Source organism: Plectropomus leopardus, chromosome 6 (genome assembly GCF_026936395.1).
Source record: "Plectropomus leopardus strain MGB_pleo_1.0 chromosome 6, ASM2693639v1, whole genome shotgun sequence".
Lineage (NCBI taxonomy): Eukaryota > Metazoa > Chordata > Actinopteri > Perciformes > Serranidae > Plectropomus > Plectropomus leopardus.
In genome coordinates, this window is record NC_142181.1 from 38386759 (window position 1) to 38404614 (window position 17856).

At 37.8% G+C, this 17856-nt stretch overlaps 1 protein-coding gene across 1 annotated transcript in view; it reads right to left on the bottom strand.

The window, feature by feature from the left end:
- Window positions 1–17856, bottom strand: part of pipox (pipecolic acid oxidase) — a 69788-nt gene that overhangs the window by 11280 nt on the left and 40652 nt on the right. The window contains exons 4-6 of the mRNA XM_042486378.2: window positions 13781–13963; window positions 9203–9355; window positions 6001–6150 (exon numbers count right to left, since the gene is read on the bottom strand). Of these exons, the coding sequence (XP_042342312.1) occupies window positions 6001–6150; window positions 9203–9355; window positions 13781–13963 (486 nt within the window). The remainder of the gene's footprint in view (window positions 1–6000; window positions 6151–9202; window positions 9356–13780; window positions 13964–17856) is intronic.

The following is a 17856-nucleotide window of genomic DNA, read 5'->3' on the forward strand; positions in this document are numbered from 1 at the left end:
GTGCTGTGTTGCTGGAGGGCAGAGCAGCTGCACACCCCCCAACCCTGTAACACACACACACACACACACACACACACACACACACACACACACACGGAGAATTTAACACTTGCGTATGGCACTGGGCGAGAGAGAGGACCTTTTAGCAATAAATTAAATACAGACAGCCCTATACACACTATATTAACAATTTAACTGCCCGAACTGCCTACTCTGTTGTTGATGATGCAGACCTGTTACTGGCTGCCTCAACAATACAATCTAAAGTCTAAAATGGCTCCGAGAGGCTGTAATGGCCATTAAAATAAAACCATATACCACATACTGCTTATTTAGCTATTATTCCAATAATGGCGGAAAACATTGTGGATTCAAAGGGGTTTCTTAGACATATGTCAAATGTCATGACAATCTGCCTATTACATGTTAGTTTTGCATAACAGGTAACGGAGGGGGTTGACAAAATTCTCCTTAGAGGACAATAAATGTCCACAGCATATTTAGTTTTTTTTTTGTCTTCAATAACTTTGGTATTTCTAGATTTGTATGGAAAACAGCCTGACATGGAAAGTTTACAGCCTTTGCAAATAATAAAGAGCCATATGTGTAAAATTGGTATTTTATTTGAGACAAACCTAGCCACAAATAATCTCTTTTGCGTATGCAATGTTCCTGCGGATCCATTAAAAGTCTTAAAAGGCACTGTAGTCACTAATCTAAAACAAGAGTCCTCAAATAGCATTTAAAAGTCTTAAATCCTGGAAAAGTCTTAAAAATGCTAAGACATGGTATGTGGGATTTTTTTTTTTTGTTTTGTTTTTTTCATATGTTGTATTTAGGAGTGAAACTGAAAATCATTTAATCAAATGAACTGCATCAAAGCCTCTTTGATGCAGTAATGATGATTATTACTGTGGTACAATGGGCTTATTTCTTTTCTGATTGCTCTGTTAATCAATGGATTCATCTATAGTATTCTTGATTACTAAAATAGATAGCCGCAGCCCTAGTTATGTTATAAAATCTCAACATGTTTTTAAAAATAATACATTTTTGCTGAATGTCTCTTGTATTAATGTGACACAGATCACAGTTGGGGAAACAACAGTCGTATTTTGTTTTTGGCCAGGACACTCGGATGAGAGGATCCACTGTCTTCTTGTTAACTGTCACTGGCTGACAAGGGGAAGTGCAAATTCAATGAAAATGGGCCATTTACTGGCTGAAACCAGGACAGTTTTGGTTACTGTAAAACTGGTTACTGGTAACTGTAAAAATCTTATTCCAAGTGGCATTAAAATTTCTTTGAAAGTCTTTAATTTTATTTGCTTTAAACTGTAGTGCAGGGACCTGATGCCAAGCTTGTAGCACCCAAAAATTTAATTACTGCCTGAAAATGTAATAAAATATTCTCTTGACCTGATTGAAAGTGTAATAAAAACAACAAAAAGTCATAACTTGACCAGTTATAAAATGAAAAGCTCTGACTGATGTGTAATAACGTTTTTACCAATAATGTCAAACCTCTCAGTTGGGTCTTTTTTTCCCTTCAGAACTACTGATGTAGTAATTTTGATGTACTATGTAACAAGACATCAGACATCTAGTTCCTAATACTGCAAGGGTTTCAAGCAGAGGCCTATAAGCTCAGTTACCATTTTTACCTATTCAGTGCCAGGTAGTCACTTAACAGGCATTAATTGAAATGAAAATCTTTGCGATACAATCATTACTTTAATTTTATCTTTTATTTATAACTTTACAATTTTATATAGCTTTATAACTTTATATAGCAGTTTCTAACAATTGCATCCCCCATGCTGTTATCTGTCTCTTCACATAAAACACTTAACTCCATGCTGGCTATTCTTTCTGCTCTTTACACAGGCAGTAGCTTACTTTATAAAATGAAGTCCCAATTAGAGCACTAGTAATCCAAATTTGGTCATCTTGAAAAGTTTGCGTACACATGTCAAAAATAGTATGCTTTTATTCTTTGAAATGTATAGTGTGCACGTATACAGCATTTATAATTCTGTTAGTGTCATGTTAACCTATTTTAAACACTACCATCTGACATTTATTTCACATTTGAAAAGATAAACTCTAGGCTTTATGAAATTCATAACAGATGGCATGTGATGTGTTACAATCAGGCAGGGATGCAGGGGCTCAGAGGTAGAGTGGGTCGTCCTCTAATCTGAAGGTCAGTGGTTAGATCCCTGGCGCCTCCGGGCAACGTGTTGAAGTGTCCTTGGGCAAGATACTGAACCCCAGATTGCTCCCAATGCTGTGTCATTGTCGTGTGAGTGTGTGTGAATGATTACTGAGTAGCGGGTGACACCTGAGACTGGTAGCCTCGGCCACCAGTGTGTGCATGTGTGTGTGAACGGGTGTATGTGACATGTCCTGTGAAAAAGTTTTGAGTAGTTAATAAGACTAGAAAAAGCGCAATACAAGTACAGTCCATTTACCATTTAAACTAAATTCTCTATCAGTGCCTCTAACAATGCTAAATGGCTGTTGTGCAAAGATCTTCAGGTGAAAGCAAAAGCTGCATAAGATAGCAAATGCCACACAAGGAAGTGATGAAGGCAAAACAGTTGATTCAAAGTCTATTATTTGTTCTCTTTTATCTGAGTCAACAGTGACTTTTATTAAACCAAGTGACTCCCTTGCCTCTATTGCACTTATGAAAGTTTAGCATTCATAAAAGAGTTTTAAATGTATTTGAACATAGGAGAAACTTGACATTTAGAATTTAGTGGTCTACATTAAAAAGAGTGGATTGTTTTTATAGCTGTCAACATTAAGCAAAAAATATTCAAAGGTACAACAATAGAGATCTCTTTATTTCTTTTTAGTAAGACCAACCATATTGCAGTAACTGCAATGTGTATGTTGGCAGACTAAGTCCTGAGGCTGGTGAATTTATTTACTGGTATCAGACATCTAGTTCCTAATACTGCAAGGGTTTCAAGCAGAGGCCTATAAGCTCAGTTACCATTTTTACCTATTCAGTGACAGGTAGTCACTTAACAGGCATTAATTGAAATGAAAATCTTTGCGATACAATCATTACTTTAATTTTATCTTTTATTTATAACTTTACAATTTTATATAGCTTTATAACTTTATATAGCAGTTTCTAACAATTGCATCCCCCATGCTGTTATCTGTCTCTTCACATAAAACACTTAACTCCATGCTGGCTATTCTTTCTGCTCTTTACACAGGCAGTAGCTTACTTTATAAAATGAAGTCCCAATTAGAGCACTAGTAATCCAAATTTGGTCATCTTGAAAAGTTTGCGTCTGGATCAGGGTCCGATCCAGTTTTGCTTTGAAAAACTGGTACAAAAGTAAAACGGATCCTGGATAGCAAAACACTGGATTCCCAAATCCGGATCATTTTGATCCAGATCAATTATTTTCAACAAATGGGCGAAGATCATTTATTTTCTGATGAGGCAAAGTGAGCGTCACTTTGGATTGACAGGACAGAATCCAGCACCTCCCATGTTGAGACAGGAACCTTTTAAATTGGATCTGGCACCTCCTGTGTCACTTTGAAAATACATTTTTGTCCAATATTTAATGTTAGCTGGCTTGTTAGTCTTTATTTCCCATTGATGTAATGCAAAAATCCTTTGTTTGCCTATCTTAGATGCATTTTAAATTAATTTTAAAAGAGACAGAAAGACAGAGACTTTTTGGGTCATGCAGCGTGCATGTCACATGATCTGATATGATTTGAAACTGCAGTTTGAATTAAGATAGCCTGCTCTCATCTGGGAGGAGGAAACTGGTAAAATGGCAAAAAGACAATAACATGTGTTGAATTTCCTCAAGTAGTCAGACCCTAAGCAGGCCAAAGTAATTTGCCGGATCAACAGTGTGGAGACCTTGGTGAGGTCATATATTGCAAAACGACATAGAATTGCCCGGGACACAAGGAGTAAAGACACAAGCAGGGCTCTGTGGATGTTTTATGGGTTGTTTTGGACAAATAAGCATGAAGGTAGAAAGGAATTTTTATTGTTATTCTCTGCTGCGTCTGTGCTGATTATTACGAAAGCATATTGCTGCCACTCTAGAATAAAAAATACGGATCAGTTTCACGTTATAACGTGAAAAGTTTCACGTTATAACATGATAATTTATACATTATGTCAGCAGGAAAAGACAGTGAAGATGGTTTTGATGATTATATTGACTCGACACCACATTTACTGCAGTTTAAAGGTCTCTCTCTGTCACGGAGATGAGGAAATACAAAGACGTCTGTTTTACTCCTCCCTTTCAAAACAAAAGCCCTCTGACAGCCCTCTGTGGACAGAATCCCATCAGTTGCTGATACAAGGCATTTGATTTTGAAACATTTACAGGACCCTGTGCAGGAGCTTGTACGACTTCATAAATGAGAGGAATTTGTGCTTATAAATATGAAAATACAGCACTAATATCTGTGGGCAGTGACGCAGCAGCGACGTTGCAACCACGCTGTATGTGTGAAGACCAAAAGCATAAAACCATACATCCATGCATGAAACACGCTGCAGCTCGGCGAGGCTGAAGTCACGCTATTGTACATCAAAAACTATGGAACCTTTCATAGACTACAGGGTATTACTACCACCTAGTGGTCAAGATACTCTTTATTCATCAAACTAATCTATATAATAATACAAAATAAATATGCTAAATGGCTCCTACACACGCACAGGTGTAGGAGCTCCTGGTCCTCCTTGCTGTGTGAAGCAGGGAAGTTGGAGCAAAACAGACTTCTTTGTATTTCCTCATCTCTGTGACTGGGAGAGACTTTTAAACTGCAGTAAAACGTGGTGCAGACTCAATATGATCATCAAAATACCATTTACACTGTCTATTCCTCCTGACATGCAGTAAGTCACATACAGTATAAATGATCACGTTATAACTTTTCATCTGAAACTGATCTGTATTTTTTTATTCTAGAGTGGCAGCAATAGGTTTCCGCAGATCATTGATTTGGAGGGTGGCGATAATAAAATTAATGCAATGTATGCTGTTATGTGATTTAATGTTTTTCGTTGGCTACTTATTTTTGGTGTATGATTACTGAAAGCCCCGCAAGCCAGAGGGTGTTTTTGCTGTTAGATGGTGAAATGCAGCTAAATTAAAGGTGGATAGTTGGTGCGGCCCTGTCTGTAGTGCTGAAACAGGATGGAGCTACACATAGACATCTGTCCTTTAGCCTGCTTGTTCTTGCGGCATATGCTACAAACAGTTAACAGCTGTTTCCGTGCATCTCATCCTACTGATTTTAAGTGAAAAGAATACTCTGATGAATACATATTGCTGTGTTTGTAAAAACACTGTTGTTTAGGTTTGTCTTGTTGTAACAGCTAGCACTCATGCAGTCTAATATGTAGCATACACTGTGGATTTTTCAGTGATTCCCCCTGTCTGAGTTTTTGGAACACCCCCCTCTCTTTGTTTGGGGAACTCCTACTTTACAAATTAAGCACTGAGCGGCATTCATTATTTATGACCTTACCCTACAGCAATAACCACAGCATAACATAAAATTTCAATGCATTCGCTACATAAAAACGGGCAAATGTAAAGTCATTTAAAGCATGGTACCTTGAACTGTGTTTTTTATACTTTCATACTAAAGCTTTTAAAAATACTTCTGTTAACATCACTGATGTTAAAAATGTATTACTTAAATATATATATTTTCAACAATTTAAGAAGTAACTTGAAAGTGGCTTTTATGTATTCTTATTTGTATGTGATCCCTGATTCCTATATTATAGAAATACTACTGGAATGTCTTTAACGAAAAAAGGCAGGGGCATTGGAAGTTTCATCATTAGCTCATTCCTTTTGAACAAATGTATCATTCAAATAATTGTTGAATTTTTCTGGATATATACAGATAAGCCCCGGATGTAAACACTTTGACAGGAGGCAAACATGTATGAGCCCTGTGATGAGATGCGCTGATACTGACCGTGTACATGCAGCTCTCCACCACCGCAGGTTCAGGGACCAGGCCAGGTAAACAGCGGGTGATGCAGCGCTTGAGGATGACAATATCAGACCTGTCTGTCTGCTTGTCTCTCTGGTCTGGGTCTGTCTCACTGCCCATATGGTAGCATATCTGCACACAGAATTACATCATCATAAAACAGTAAAAGCATGGCAATCTGTATAAATTAATAGCAGCGGCAGTACACCATCCAACAGTTTCTGCATGCATGCAGAAACTGTTGGATGGTGTTTTGAACAAACTACTAGAATTAATTCTCTTTTAGTTATGTTGTGTCTTTGTCTCATTTCTGCCTTGATATTCTGCCACCATCAGCATTTTTTCAGTGACAATAACTCCAAACAGACACGGACTGGACCTACTTAAGCATGTTGGCTGCAAAGCCACCCCTGTTCAAAGGAGCAGGTGCATAGTGAGCTCTTTGCTCTTCACTCAGCAGCCCCCGTCCAGGATTATCATGTCATGTTGCAGGGAAGCAACACAACAGATTCTTGAACTGCCATGAGTCATTCCACAAATCCATAATCCTTCTTGTATTGACAATTTTAAAGCTGATATGCTGTGAGTAGCACTTTAAATAAGAGCATCATTAACCCCTGAATGTATGTGTGACAGAAAGCAAAGAAGAACATCTTGTGGTTGCTATGCTGGGGGTGGAAAGCACAGCTTCTTGCTGTATCTTTACCATGGTGCATAGGACAAACAGGGAGTGGTTTGGAATGCTCTGAAATACTACCATAGTAGTAGAGTTATTTATATACTGCAAAATGAACTGCAAAAGTAGATTGTGAACATATGTCCGTTTTATTTTCTATTTTTTTACATTTAATTTAGAATCATATTGATAGCTATGATTCAAATGTAAACAACTGAACTGGCATATATATATATATATATATATATATATATATATATATATATATATATATACATATACAAAGTTAGTCCTCTTCATGGATCATCATCTTCATTCCAATGAAAGTTGCCCAGTGGCACATGCAGTCAGAAAAGTTTAATTAATCATTAATGTGCTGTCATTGCATTGATGCAGAATCGTCCATGTCCCCATCGCAATGCATCTTAGAAACGATTCATTTCAACACTACTAGTTAGTGCAGTGCTGACTGGGCTTATTTTAAAGAGGCTGTCATACACACACTCCAAACTCCCAAAGCTGCTTTTGCGTGCCACTCCTGTCAGCCAGGTCTGACACATACAGTGTCACCAGAGACGAGAGGCACAGCGAGGAGGCTGACGAATTAAAAGAGCTGGAGCTTTTTTTCTCCACAGGATATTCTGATTTAGAAAACTTTCTGTCAGGTCCCTGAAGTGAAAATAACAACAAAAGCCAACAGAGTAAATAAAATGTTCCTCTCCGCTTCATTGGGGGATTTCTTTTCCAAACTATGTTAGATGGTCATATAGTAGCTCTGGTTACTGTGTCTAAGAGTGAATAATAAGAGTGACGTGGCATCACCATCTTTCCACCTCTCTCTCCCATGCATGAGGTCTGTTCTTAGGCTGCGAGCTCCTGCTGGCCGGCCATAATGCCCAAAATAGCGATGTGTCATGAGATGACATCAAAACCAGCACAACTCCCACAACTGATCTCATGCTGTGACAGGACAAATGGCATTTTACTCTAATTTTTTTTAGCACTGTTTTTATTCTAAATTAGACAAATATGCAACTGTAGTAATGTGGTTCCAAAAAGCAACATTCTAGGCAAATTCTGCACTTATCCTTCATCCTGTTTTTTAATGAACATTTTATAATGAACAGATTTCAGTGCTTAGGTGTGATGCTCTTCTGTGAATGAGCAGGGTTCAAGTGATTAAAATTAAGTACTTCTGGTAATACAAACAATCTGTACATGTTTATTAATGTTAATTTTAAATCAAGGAAAAACACAGAAACAAAAAATATCACTAACTGAAATATACTGTATACTAAATACCATCTATAAAAAGTATTCACCTCCGTAAAAATTTTGCTGCCGACTTTTTTTATTCTGATCAACCAGAAACAATCTATAAAGGCAGACACCATCTGAATTAAGGACTTCAGTATAATATTTTCATGGCCTAGGAAAATTCAGTTAATGTATGAACATGAGTTACTCATCTCAAAGGCAGATACTGACACAAAACCTGCCCTTATATGGTATTTAGGGGGTGTTACCTGTGCTAACAGGTTACTTATGATCAGTGGAATTCATCACTGAGCACACCTGGTCAGAACAGATTGGAATGGTGAAGAGCATTTGGTGTACCTGAAGTTGACTTATATTTTTACCAGAAATGTAGAGAAAACACAAGAGAAATTTAAGAGAATGCTGCTGGATGAAGCCCAGTGTTTGTTTTCTTTGTTGTAATGAGCTGTAATAGCCGGTGGCCATTGTTTCACACGGACCATTCCACATTATGTCACCTACCAGTGGGACAGTCTGATAAGGCACGTAGCATTCTGTTAGTTGTATGTTTTCTACCTCTTGAGCAAAGTGCCCTTTTTCTCTGGTCTTGTTCCAAACATATTTGCGTCTCTATGCTGCAGAGACAGCCTAGTTTTATGTGAGGGCATTCTTTATATCTGTGAAATACTTACTTAACAATCCTTTCCCAGGATTGCAGACTGAACCTTTATATAAAAGATGATTAGTTTTTCCAACACTTGTCACAGAACAAGAAGACTCCAAAGTTATAAACTGACTCAAAATTTTAGTTACATAGCAATATCTGGCAAACAGGAGCTAGGCTCCTTAAAAATTAAACTTGTTTTTGTATTGTTTTTATTTTGAAGTCAAAAGCTACATAAGGCCACTTTGATAATTATGTAAAATATATTCCTACTTTTGAAATATGTCACTGTAAGTTTGTTAGCCAAATGCTTTTATGTTGAAAAGACACCACATGCAGTTAGTGCATTAGTGTAGGCATGTATCTTAATTTGATAAAGAGCTGTGTTTGCTCCAGTGCTCCCAGCACTGGATTTGAAAAATGAAGTTAAATGATCAACTAGAAAAGCAGATAGATAAAAATGCATTAAAAATAAATTCTCATTATTAAAGTCCACTTTATACCATTACCATGAATATTTAAGGGGCCTGACAGAATGTAGAGTTTCTCCTCTAAGTCACACTTGAGAATTCAGTACTGTTGAATACCTTCACCAAGCCTGGGTACTCATTGGAGGGGAGGCCATAGATGTGCTCGTTGGCCTCCTTGCCCTCAGTCAGCAGGAAGCAGGGAAAGCGTTGCTTCACGTTGTATGTTCCGGGAACCTTCTCTTTCCAGTAGCACACATTGATCTTCACCACCTGTAGTCATTAAACCAGGGAAATTATTAGTCGCAGCCAAGGCTCCAGAGATCTGTCTGCCACTGAGGACCAAATGAACTGTGTATACAGTACTGTAGTTTTGATGTACAAAGCTCCTTAATTGAAATTCAGAGGGATGGTGGCGCTCCAACAACATAACAACATTTGTGGGTTGTTGTTGTTTGACAGTGTCTACCAAAACTGTTTACATATTTATGACTAGAAAATTGATATAACTTTTGCCATGGTCATATGTTATTAACATTGTGCTTTGGTTAGATGCCTTTCTATACTTTGAGATTTAAGAGTGTTTAGGGGCTTTATGATGAAAGAATATGATTGCCATGCTTGTGCCAAGTTATTTCTCTTAAGTTGATTCAGCAATTTTTTTGTTGATATTATTTGTTACTCAGATTTTGCACAAAATTTAAGCATTTTTGATCACTTGAGAACTGATTAAAATAGGAAAAAACAACAACAAATTATTTTTTTAAAATAAATTAATGATATGTAAATTAAAAAATTTTTTAGTGACTGGATGGCAAGCATTCCTGTTCCATTGGAAACCGCAGAAAGACCCAATTTTGTCACTATACCGATGAAAGTCATCCATCGTCTAGATCAGGCATGTCAAACCGGTCCACAGGGGGGCCGGTGTGGCTGCAGGTTTTTGTGCCAACAAACCAAGAGCACACAGTTTGACCAATCAACTGTCTGAAGACGGAGATCAGTTGATTAAATGAGTCAAGTCTGGTGTGCTGCTACTTGGTTGGAAACAAAACCTGCAGCCACACCGGCCCCCCTGTGGACCAGTTTGACATGCCTGGTCTAGATGAATGAGTTCTTGTGTTTGTAAAGTTTCATATGAGACTGTGACTATCCTAGCGGTCACAGTAGGTCATTTTATACAGTGATGTCAAGTGTCAGTAAGTGATCTGGCTACTCTGGGTACTAACATTATTATACATGAATACATTTGGGCTCATTGAATCTGCAAGAGTCTCAGCCTTCAAGTCATTCCCAATTTATGCAGTTTAATACTGATTATGGATCCCAGTGTGCAGCAATATTCAAATATAATTGGCAAAAATAACATATTTGTATTGTATAAGAAAAACTACATGTCTTCTGTAAAAAACTGCATAGGACTAGCATAAAGTGGGCATGTCTATAAATGGGAGAATCCTGGGTACTCAACGGAATCTATTTTCATTCAGATATTTGAAGGTGAGAGGTTAAGGGCCGACTTTAAAAATGACCATATCAGTTATTCCTCTGAGCCTAACTTTGAAGTATTATTTACCTCCTTTCCCTTCAAGCTAGATGGTGCCAATGGAAACTTTAGGTCCTCTAGTTTCATATGATACCAGAGAAATACCAGAAATGTATTGGAAGGATAATCCCTTGAGATGTATCATCTAGTTTTCCAGGGGGTCCTTATAACAAACAAACAGAAAGTACAAAAACAGAGAATACAATACAAGCAAACCCATAACAATACAAACATTTAAAAAAGCTCTCCCAGGCCTAGCTAATTCCAGTACCACAGCAGTATCTTCACTTTAATTTAAGAACTCATTTCCACTGCAGCCTCTGACAGATAGTTTTGCTTTGTCTGTCATCTTGTGGACTTTGTTTTTTAGGTTCTCTGTTTGTGTTTTTTCTTGGTTCATGCATTAATTCATGTTTAGTCTGTTTCCTGTTTAAATTGTAGGGTCACTCCTCATGTTGTCATGTCTGCTTATACTTCCTGTCTTTGTGTGTTTTCCCCAAGTGGCAAACCTCAAAGGTTAAAAAAAATGAAGCCAAATTGGGAGTGCCAACAACTGCATTTCCTCTAATGGCCACTTGAGGCTGACTCCAAAACTGAGTCAATCTCCATCCCTGTATGTCCTTATATGTTTACAGCATGGTAAAAAAAACTATTTTGGTATTCTTCATAGCTTAATGCAACATTCATGACAACTGTATGGGAGTGAAGATTTTTCTAACTCATTCGTTTACATTTTATTAAGACTTAGATTTACACATAATTAGGGGCAGGCTGCTTTGAGTGACAGGCTGTCTGATGATAGTGTTCTCAGCTTCTCAGTCAGATTTAAAAGTCCTCTTTTGAATTGTGAATCATGAAATGTATCATATCAGTCTTTCTAAAGTGACGTAGTATATGAGCTGACTGTTATCAGGAAGTGGAGGAGATGGTGGATGATGTCACTTATTTGAGATAACCTGTCATGCTGCAAACCACTGGTTGAGACCAACAAACAACAAACTCGGTTGGGATTAAACCAGTCATTGCAAAGATTTTGCTACACTTCCAGTGGGGATTGTGCCCCCAAAACCAGATGTTTTAAGCCAAAATATTACCTTTAATATTACCTAACAATAACCAAATTATTTTTGCGTCTTACCACAGCGATGATGCAATATGAAGTTTTAATGAATCTGCTGGACAACAATGTGCAAATGCAAAGTACTGAAGAATTTGAATTAGAACCAAAGTGCAAATATGCTTTTTCATAAAATATTTAGGGAGGCATGTATACAAAATCAAGTAACAGGCAAAACTGCATTACAAGCTTCTACCCAGATGGAAGTAAAACAACCTGCTGGGCCAACCTGCGTATGTAAAAGCACTCATGTGAACACTTGATCTTCTATTTAAACACTGTTGGTGATCCTGTTTGATTGGAGACACCCCGTCCATGCACTTGACTCTATGACCTGATTGTGTTGCAAGAAAAAGGCTCCTAAGGGGGTCGAATTTACAAAGAGTTCATCCTCTGAGCAGTATTAATGTGCTGTGCTCAGTCTGTGTATTTACTTTTCAGAACAGTGTTTTCAAACAGATGGTGCAAGAGGATAGGTCACAAGGACACCAAAAAACATTAGGGACCATAAATATCCACATCTAATATGATGGAAATATGACTGCAGATTTCCCAGATGTTGGCAAGAGTGTTGTTTAGATGGCATTTTTGGCCTGATGGTAGCACTAGAGGGGAGATCAAGGGGTCATGATAGTCCCGAGGAAATTACCTCGAAGGCATTCGAGTGTTCATACAAATTGTCATGGCAATCTTGGTCTCTGAAGTTGTTGGATATGCATAACCTCAGATATGATGGATATATTGTCAGATATTTTATATTTTTTGTAAAATTACACTTGTTCTCTGCAAGAGGCCCCACACCTGAATGAACACACACTGGCACAAAATCAGCAGCAATAAAGCCTCATGCTGGTTAAACCTTAACTACAAACCTCCATCACACCTACTCCATCCTCCTTATTACTGTGTTTCTGTCTAATAGAAGTGCAATTACAAAAGTAGCTCTGCTCTGGTGAAGTGAGAATTGAGATTTAATGAAATGTACACATGATTGTACAAATGACGTCCATCTGAGGGTGGCAATAATAAGGACACATTGTTCAGGAGCTTTCAGTGTAATGAACTAACCGGCCTTGCACTCATTCCCAGAGACCATAAAAATTCAGACAGAAGTGCTCCAGCGAGCCAATGAGCTCCGAGCCTGTGCTTTTCTACCAGCTCACTCAGGCATGGCATTCCCCAGGCCCCCCAGCCTGCTGCTAACCTGAATAATGCAATTGCAATATCAACTGCAATTCTCCACTCTAACAGCTGTCTGCTTGTTTTCCCATCACCTTCTCTTTTCAGCCTGTGTGGCATATTGCAAGATGGAAAACACCGCTGTGCTGACTAAGGCCTCTGAGCTGTTTAAATATGGAAGAAAAATGCTTATGTGTCTATGGCATCTTCGGGTGAGCATTTAAAGGGGAGGCAGGGCAACATGTGCATTTTAGAGAAGGACAAGCTGAAGTTGCTAGACATGCATACACCATATCCTACCAATGCATTTCCATACATAAAACCATGACTGTGCACACCTCATGCATGTTCAGACCATGCATACACTTGGTCGTTTAGAATGAGCTGAATGTGATATAGTGAGGTGGAAATTAGGCTTGGGTGGTATCATGGTATTGAGGTATACCAGGGTATTTAGAAATGGTATGGGAAGTTTTTCAACTGGCCTTTATTCTTTAACAGCATAATGAAATTCCTGAAATTCAGTTCTGGCTTTTGGTTTTGGTGTGTCAACCCAAGATTTATAGTGAGTGACCCATTCTGGTCTCCCCTTGGAAAAAATTCTGAGTGCTCACAAATTCAATCTCTTCACAAAGCTCACATTGTACTCTAGAGATGTATTCACCTCCTTGTGTCCCGCAGGTTTGATATTAAGTAAAATGATCACACATTATGGTCCATGCTTAAGAAATTAAAAGCTGGCTTTTGGTATCATGTACATGTATGTTAAACTCTAGAATGCAAACACTATACTGAAATTCATACTTGAGTACAATACATATACGTAGGCAGCTATATTAACGTGAAATTGAAGTACCTCAAGTGGCAACTGTAAGCCGGTGTGGGCCAACAGTCTATTAGCCCATGGTCCAGCAGTTATCACCACACGCTTGGCTCGATAAACGCCGTCAGATGTTGAGACTGTCACAACAGGGCCAGGCTTTATGTCCATTACCTTCTCTTTGTCTCTTATGATCCCACCCAACTTCTGGAACTGCCCCTGGGAAACAAGAAGATCAGGTCATGTGTTAATGAAAAACCTCCATTGCAATCATTTGTTAACCTGTTATTAGGGGCTGTTAAATATAAAATATAGATTGATGAGTAATGGCTGCTAAAAGCATCTTAATTTGCCTTATCACTTAAAGAATGCAATTCCAAAACGAAGAAAACAAATAAAATCAAAATACCCTGCTGCTGAAATTGTAAAACAATTTGTACTTTTAGATAATAGTACCAAAAAAAGATGATAATATTTCTTCAGGGAGTGCAATTTGACAGTGTGGACCATTACAAAGGGACTGGGCTTATTGAAGGGTCAATGACCCACCTTTTTTGCAACCCTAATGGTTCAGTCTGCCTCTGCTATATTTTTGCCCAAAGTATATGTCCAAGCCCACACTGCCATCCTGGTCCTGATGAAGCTCTCTGCGTTTGTAGAAGAAGAAATTAGGTTTCCAAATGAGAAAAGAGAGAAAGAGCAAGTGAAGAGAGAAGATGAGAGAAAACAACTCCACACCAAGTTCTCTCAGAAGAAAGTTGGGCAGCTGTAAGAATTAGCTGGAAAAAGACAGTAACGTCAGTCAGCTTATGTCCCACAGATGGTAATCCACGTCTGAGGATATTTTACCTTAACAAAGAAAGACACTAGCAGAGGGAAATATTTGAAAGGTGTTTGGTAGACAGGTGGTTGGCATATATCAATATCGTTTGATGGTAAATCAGCTAAAAGAAGAAAATTCTAAACTTAATTTTCAGGTACTTCGAGCCAGATGCATAAAACTCATATTCATGTCTAAAAGTGTGTATAATTACAATGACAGAAAAATGCATATGAATTATTTTTCTCAGATTAGTAAAGCTGCATGTACATAAGGTACTCAATCATTGTGGGGATGAGCGCACATGCACAGACCTTATTTCCACTCCCACAGTGGGCCATAAATGAATGTAGAAACGTAGAAATGTAACCCTAACCCTAACCCTAACCCTAACCCTAACCCTAACCCATGATGATCAATGATTCATGTACAGCTCTCACGTTGAGACAAATTTGACAAAGAACTTCAGGAGCAAATTAAATGATCACTAACAGAGAGATGATAGCTCAAATGAAAAAAAAAAAAGAATCATGAAATCCAATAGTGATAAAAATTTTAAGGTTTTTTTTAAGTTTATAGATATTCCTTTAATTGACATTTTACGCAACACTGTGTAGAAGTATCAGCGGGTATTTTATTATGCCTCCCTGCTGGCAGAAACCAAGGCAGGAGGTATTATGTTTTCGGGTGGTCTGTCTGTCTGGCACATTCTTGTTAACATGATATTTCAATAACGCCTTAAAAGGGTTTCTTTAAATTTAGCATAAACATCTACTTGGACTCAAGGATGATCTGATTAAATTTTGGTCAAGGTCCCCTATGACCTTGTCTGTCTCATTATTGTGAACTCAATATCCCAAAGAACCTTGTAGTGTATGCTTGAGGATGATTTGGTCCCCAGATTTTGTGGCGGAGTGAGTGCTCTTAACTTTCATGCTACTCTTTGGTACAAGCAGTTGCAGACACGCTGCAGCGGCAAAGAGGAAGTGAGACTCTTTACCATAAGGCTCTGAGATATCTTCATCGTCTCTCTTCTGCTTAGAAGTGGTAAATATATAGCCCAAAGCAACCTAATAAAATACAGTCTCCGGCTTTTGTTTGATAACTAATGTAGGCAAAAAAAAAAGTTGCACATTTGCGATCTGTGGTTAGCGCTGTTAAGCTTATTTACTATGATACATGAATGCCGCTGTCACACTCAGTATGTTTGGATAATGTTAGAAAAATTCTAATTAAAATTGTTGTGTCTAATACTGGACTTTTAACATACAAGTAAAACTGTTAGTCTTTTTTGTACTAAGCTGTACTAAATTGAATTTCTCAAAATTACCTCGATAATGTGATGAGATGAGGGACATACAAGTTGAAAAGGTAGTATTTCATATTTGATTTAAATAAAAAAGTCTCACACCAGCCAACCCTCTTCTCTGATAAATAAAGCATCGTCCCACAACCTGTTGTGGATACAGAAACATATTTTAGCCACCTAAAAATGCCTCATTTTAAGTGTACTATATGTGTATATGAATGTTATCCCCTCTTTAGCTTCCACAACAGCTGATGGCGGCAGCAGTAGAGCAGCAGCTCTGCCGTTCAGTGGAGTAAAATGACAGTTTTCTTCAGTGGAGTCTGGTGTTTTTGATATAACTACTTCAAATCCCTGTCAGTCTGCTGTCTTGCAATGTAAAGTGGGGAAAATACTTTATTTTAATCAATGAAGGCAGAGTTTGCTCAGCCTCATTTGATAAATGTATGTGACGCAGCGGTTTTCTGCCCTGAAGTTATTATAAATAAACAGTTGTGATTGTAATTGGGTCTATATCATAGACTCTATAAATAGTATAGGTTTAAATAACAAGTAGCTGAAAGAGGACATATCTCCACCTGTTGGGCAGAGTGGGACATACTTCTGTCAATGAATGGATTCTTTCCTGGTGCCTGTATACTAGGACAAGGACAGTAGTCCAATTAAACGATCTAATTGAGCTATAACCATAGCTCCACTAAACTGTGCATGAAAACATACTGACTGAACGTCCTGCTGAGCCCCATTCAAACTTTAAAACTCTATATGGAAAAGAAAAAAACCTGAGTAGTCGAATGTTTGTACTGAACTGCAGACTTTGATTTGCCTGGCATTATTCTGAGTCAGATACAGCCCTACTGATGTGTATCTGTTTAATCTGTTTTATCAATTTTCCCTCTGAAGCTATTCAAAAGTAAACTTGGCATTTGTATCACAATTCAATGCAGGTTTCAGCCAGCCAGTGACTTGATCAAGAGTGTCTGAGTGTGGTCATGAGACTGTTTAGGGCCCTAAACAGACCTGAGCTGCCCTTAGTTTGTGTTGGAACTGAGAGAAAAAGAAGATATAAAGAAATGTGCTACTCTGAGATAATACTAAGGACAAGAGGCTTTTAAAAAGCCATTGAACATAAATGCACGAAATAATAATTTACCTTTACCTCTCTTAAAAGCTTTTTTTCACAATTGACCGCTGCCCCCAAAAAAAAAGAAAAAAGGCAGCTGAACAATCTGTCGAGTCAATTGAAAATGGCACATCACTGAAATAACAAAGCAGTGTTTTGTGCTTGACCTGGCAGCCATGGATGAGTCTGTTCTCCTCCACTACCTTCTCTCAGTGCACACAGAGTCCACTAATGTGAATTTACTGCTGAAAGACATTCCTGCTGTGAGCTATTATTAGATTAAAACAATGAGCATAAAATATGTTCAATTATCCACATCTTGGTATTTTTTAGCCCAATTCTCACTAGTTCTTTGGTATTTGTAATTTTGGCTGGAGCAGGTTTCTTTAATGAAGACACAGCTGTCTGCCATGAACCCTGGAACAGACATCAAGGTCAATCAATCTTTTATTGAATTATTTACTTAAATAGCACACCGACCAATTTACATTGATGATGATGCATAATATGTATGTATGCATTAAAAATGCATCTGAAAGGGTCATGCCTTTTATCACATTAAGACACTATGTGCACTTTCACATTTATAAAGGAAAGAAAGACCTTACAATATTCAAAATCTTTGAAAAACTCAGGATTGGGAAAGTTTAAGAATGAACTTTGTAAAACTCCATAATTCAATTTTATTCCAGTCATGCATGGAGTCATGAAGGCAATTTAAGAGAAAGCCATAGCTTTTAACAACTTGTATTTTATTTTTGTAGTATTGTCTATCAGTTTTATCAGTTATTATATTGGCCTCACCAAATAGGCTGAGATTTAGGAACACTTGGACTTCACTAACTGCTTACTGTTAAGCAGTG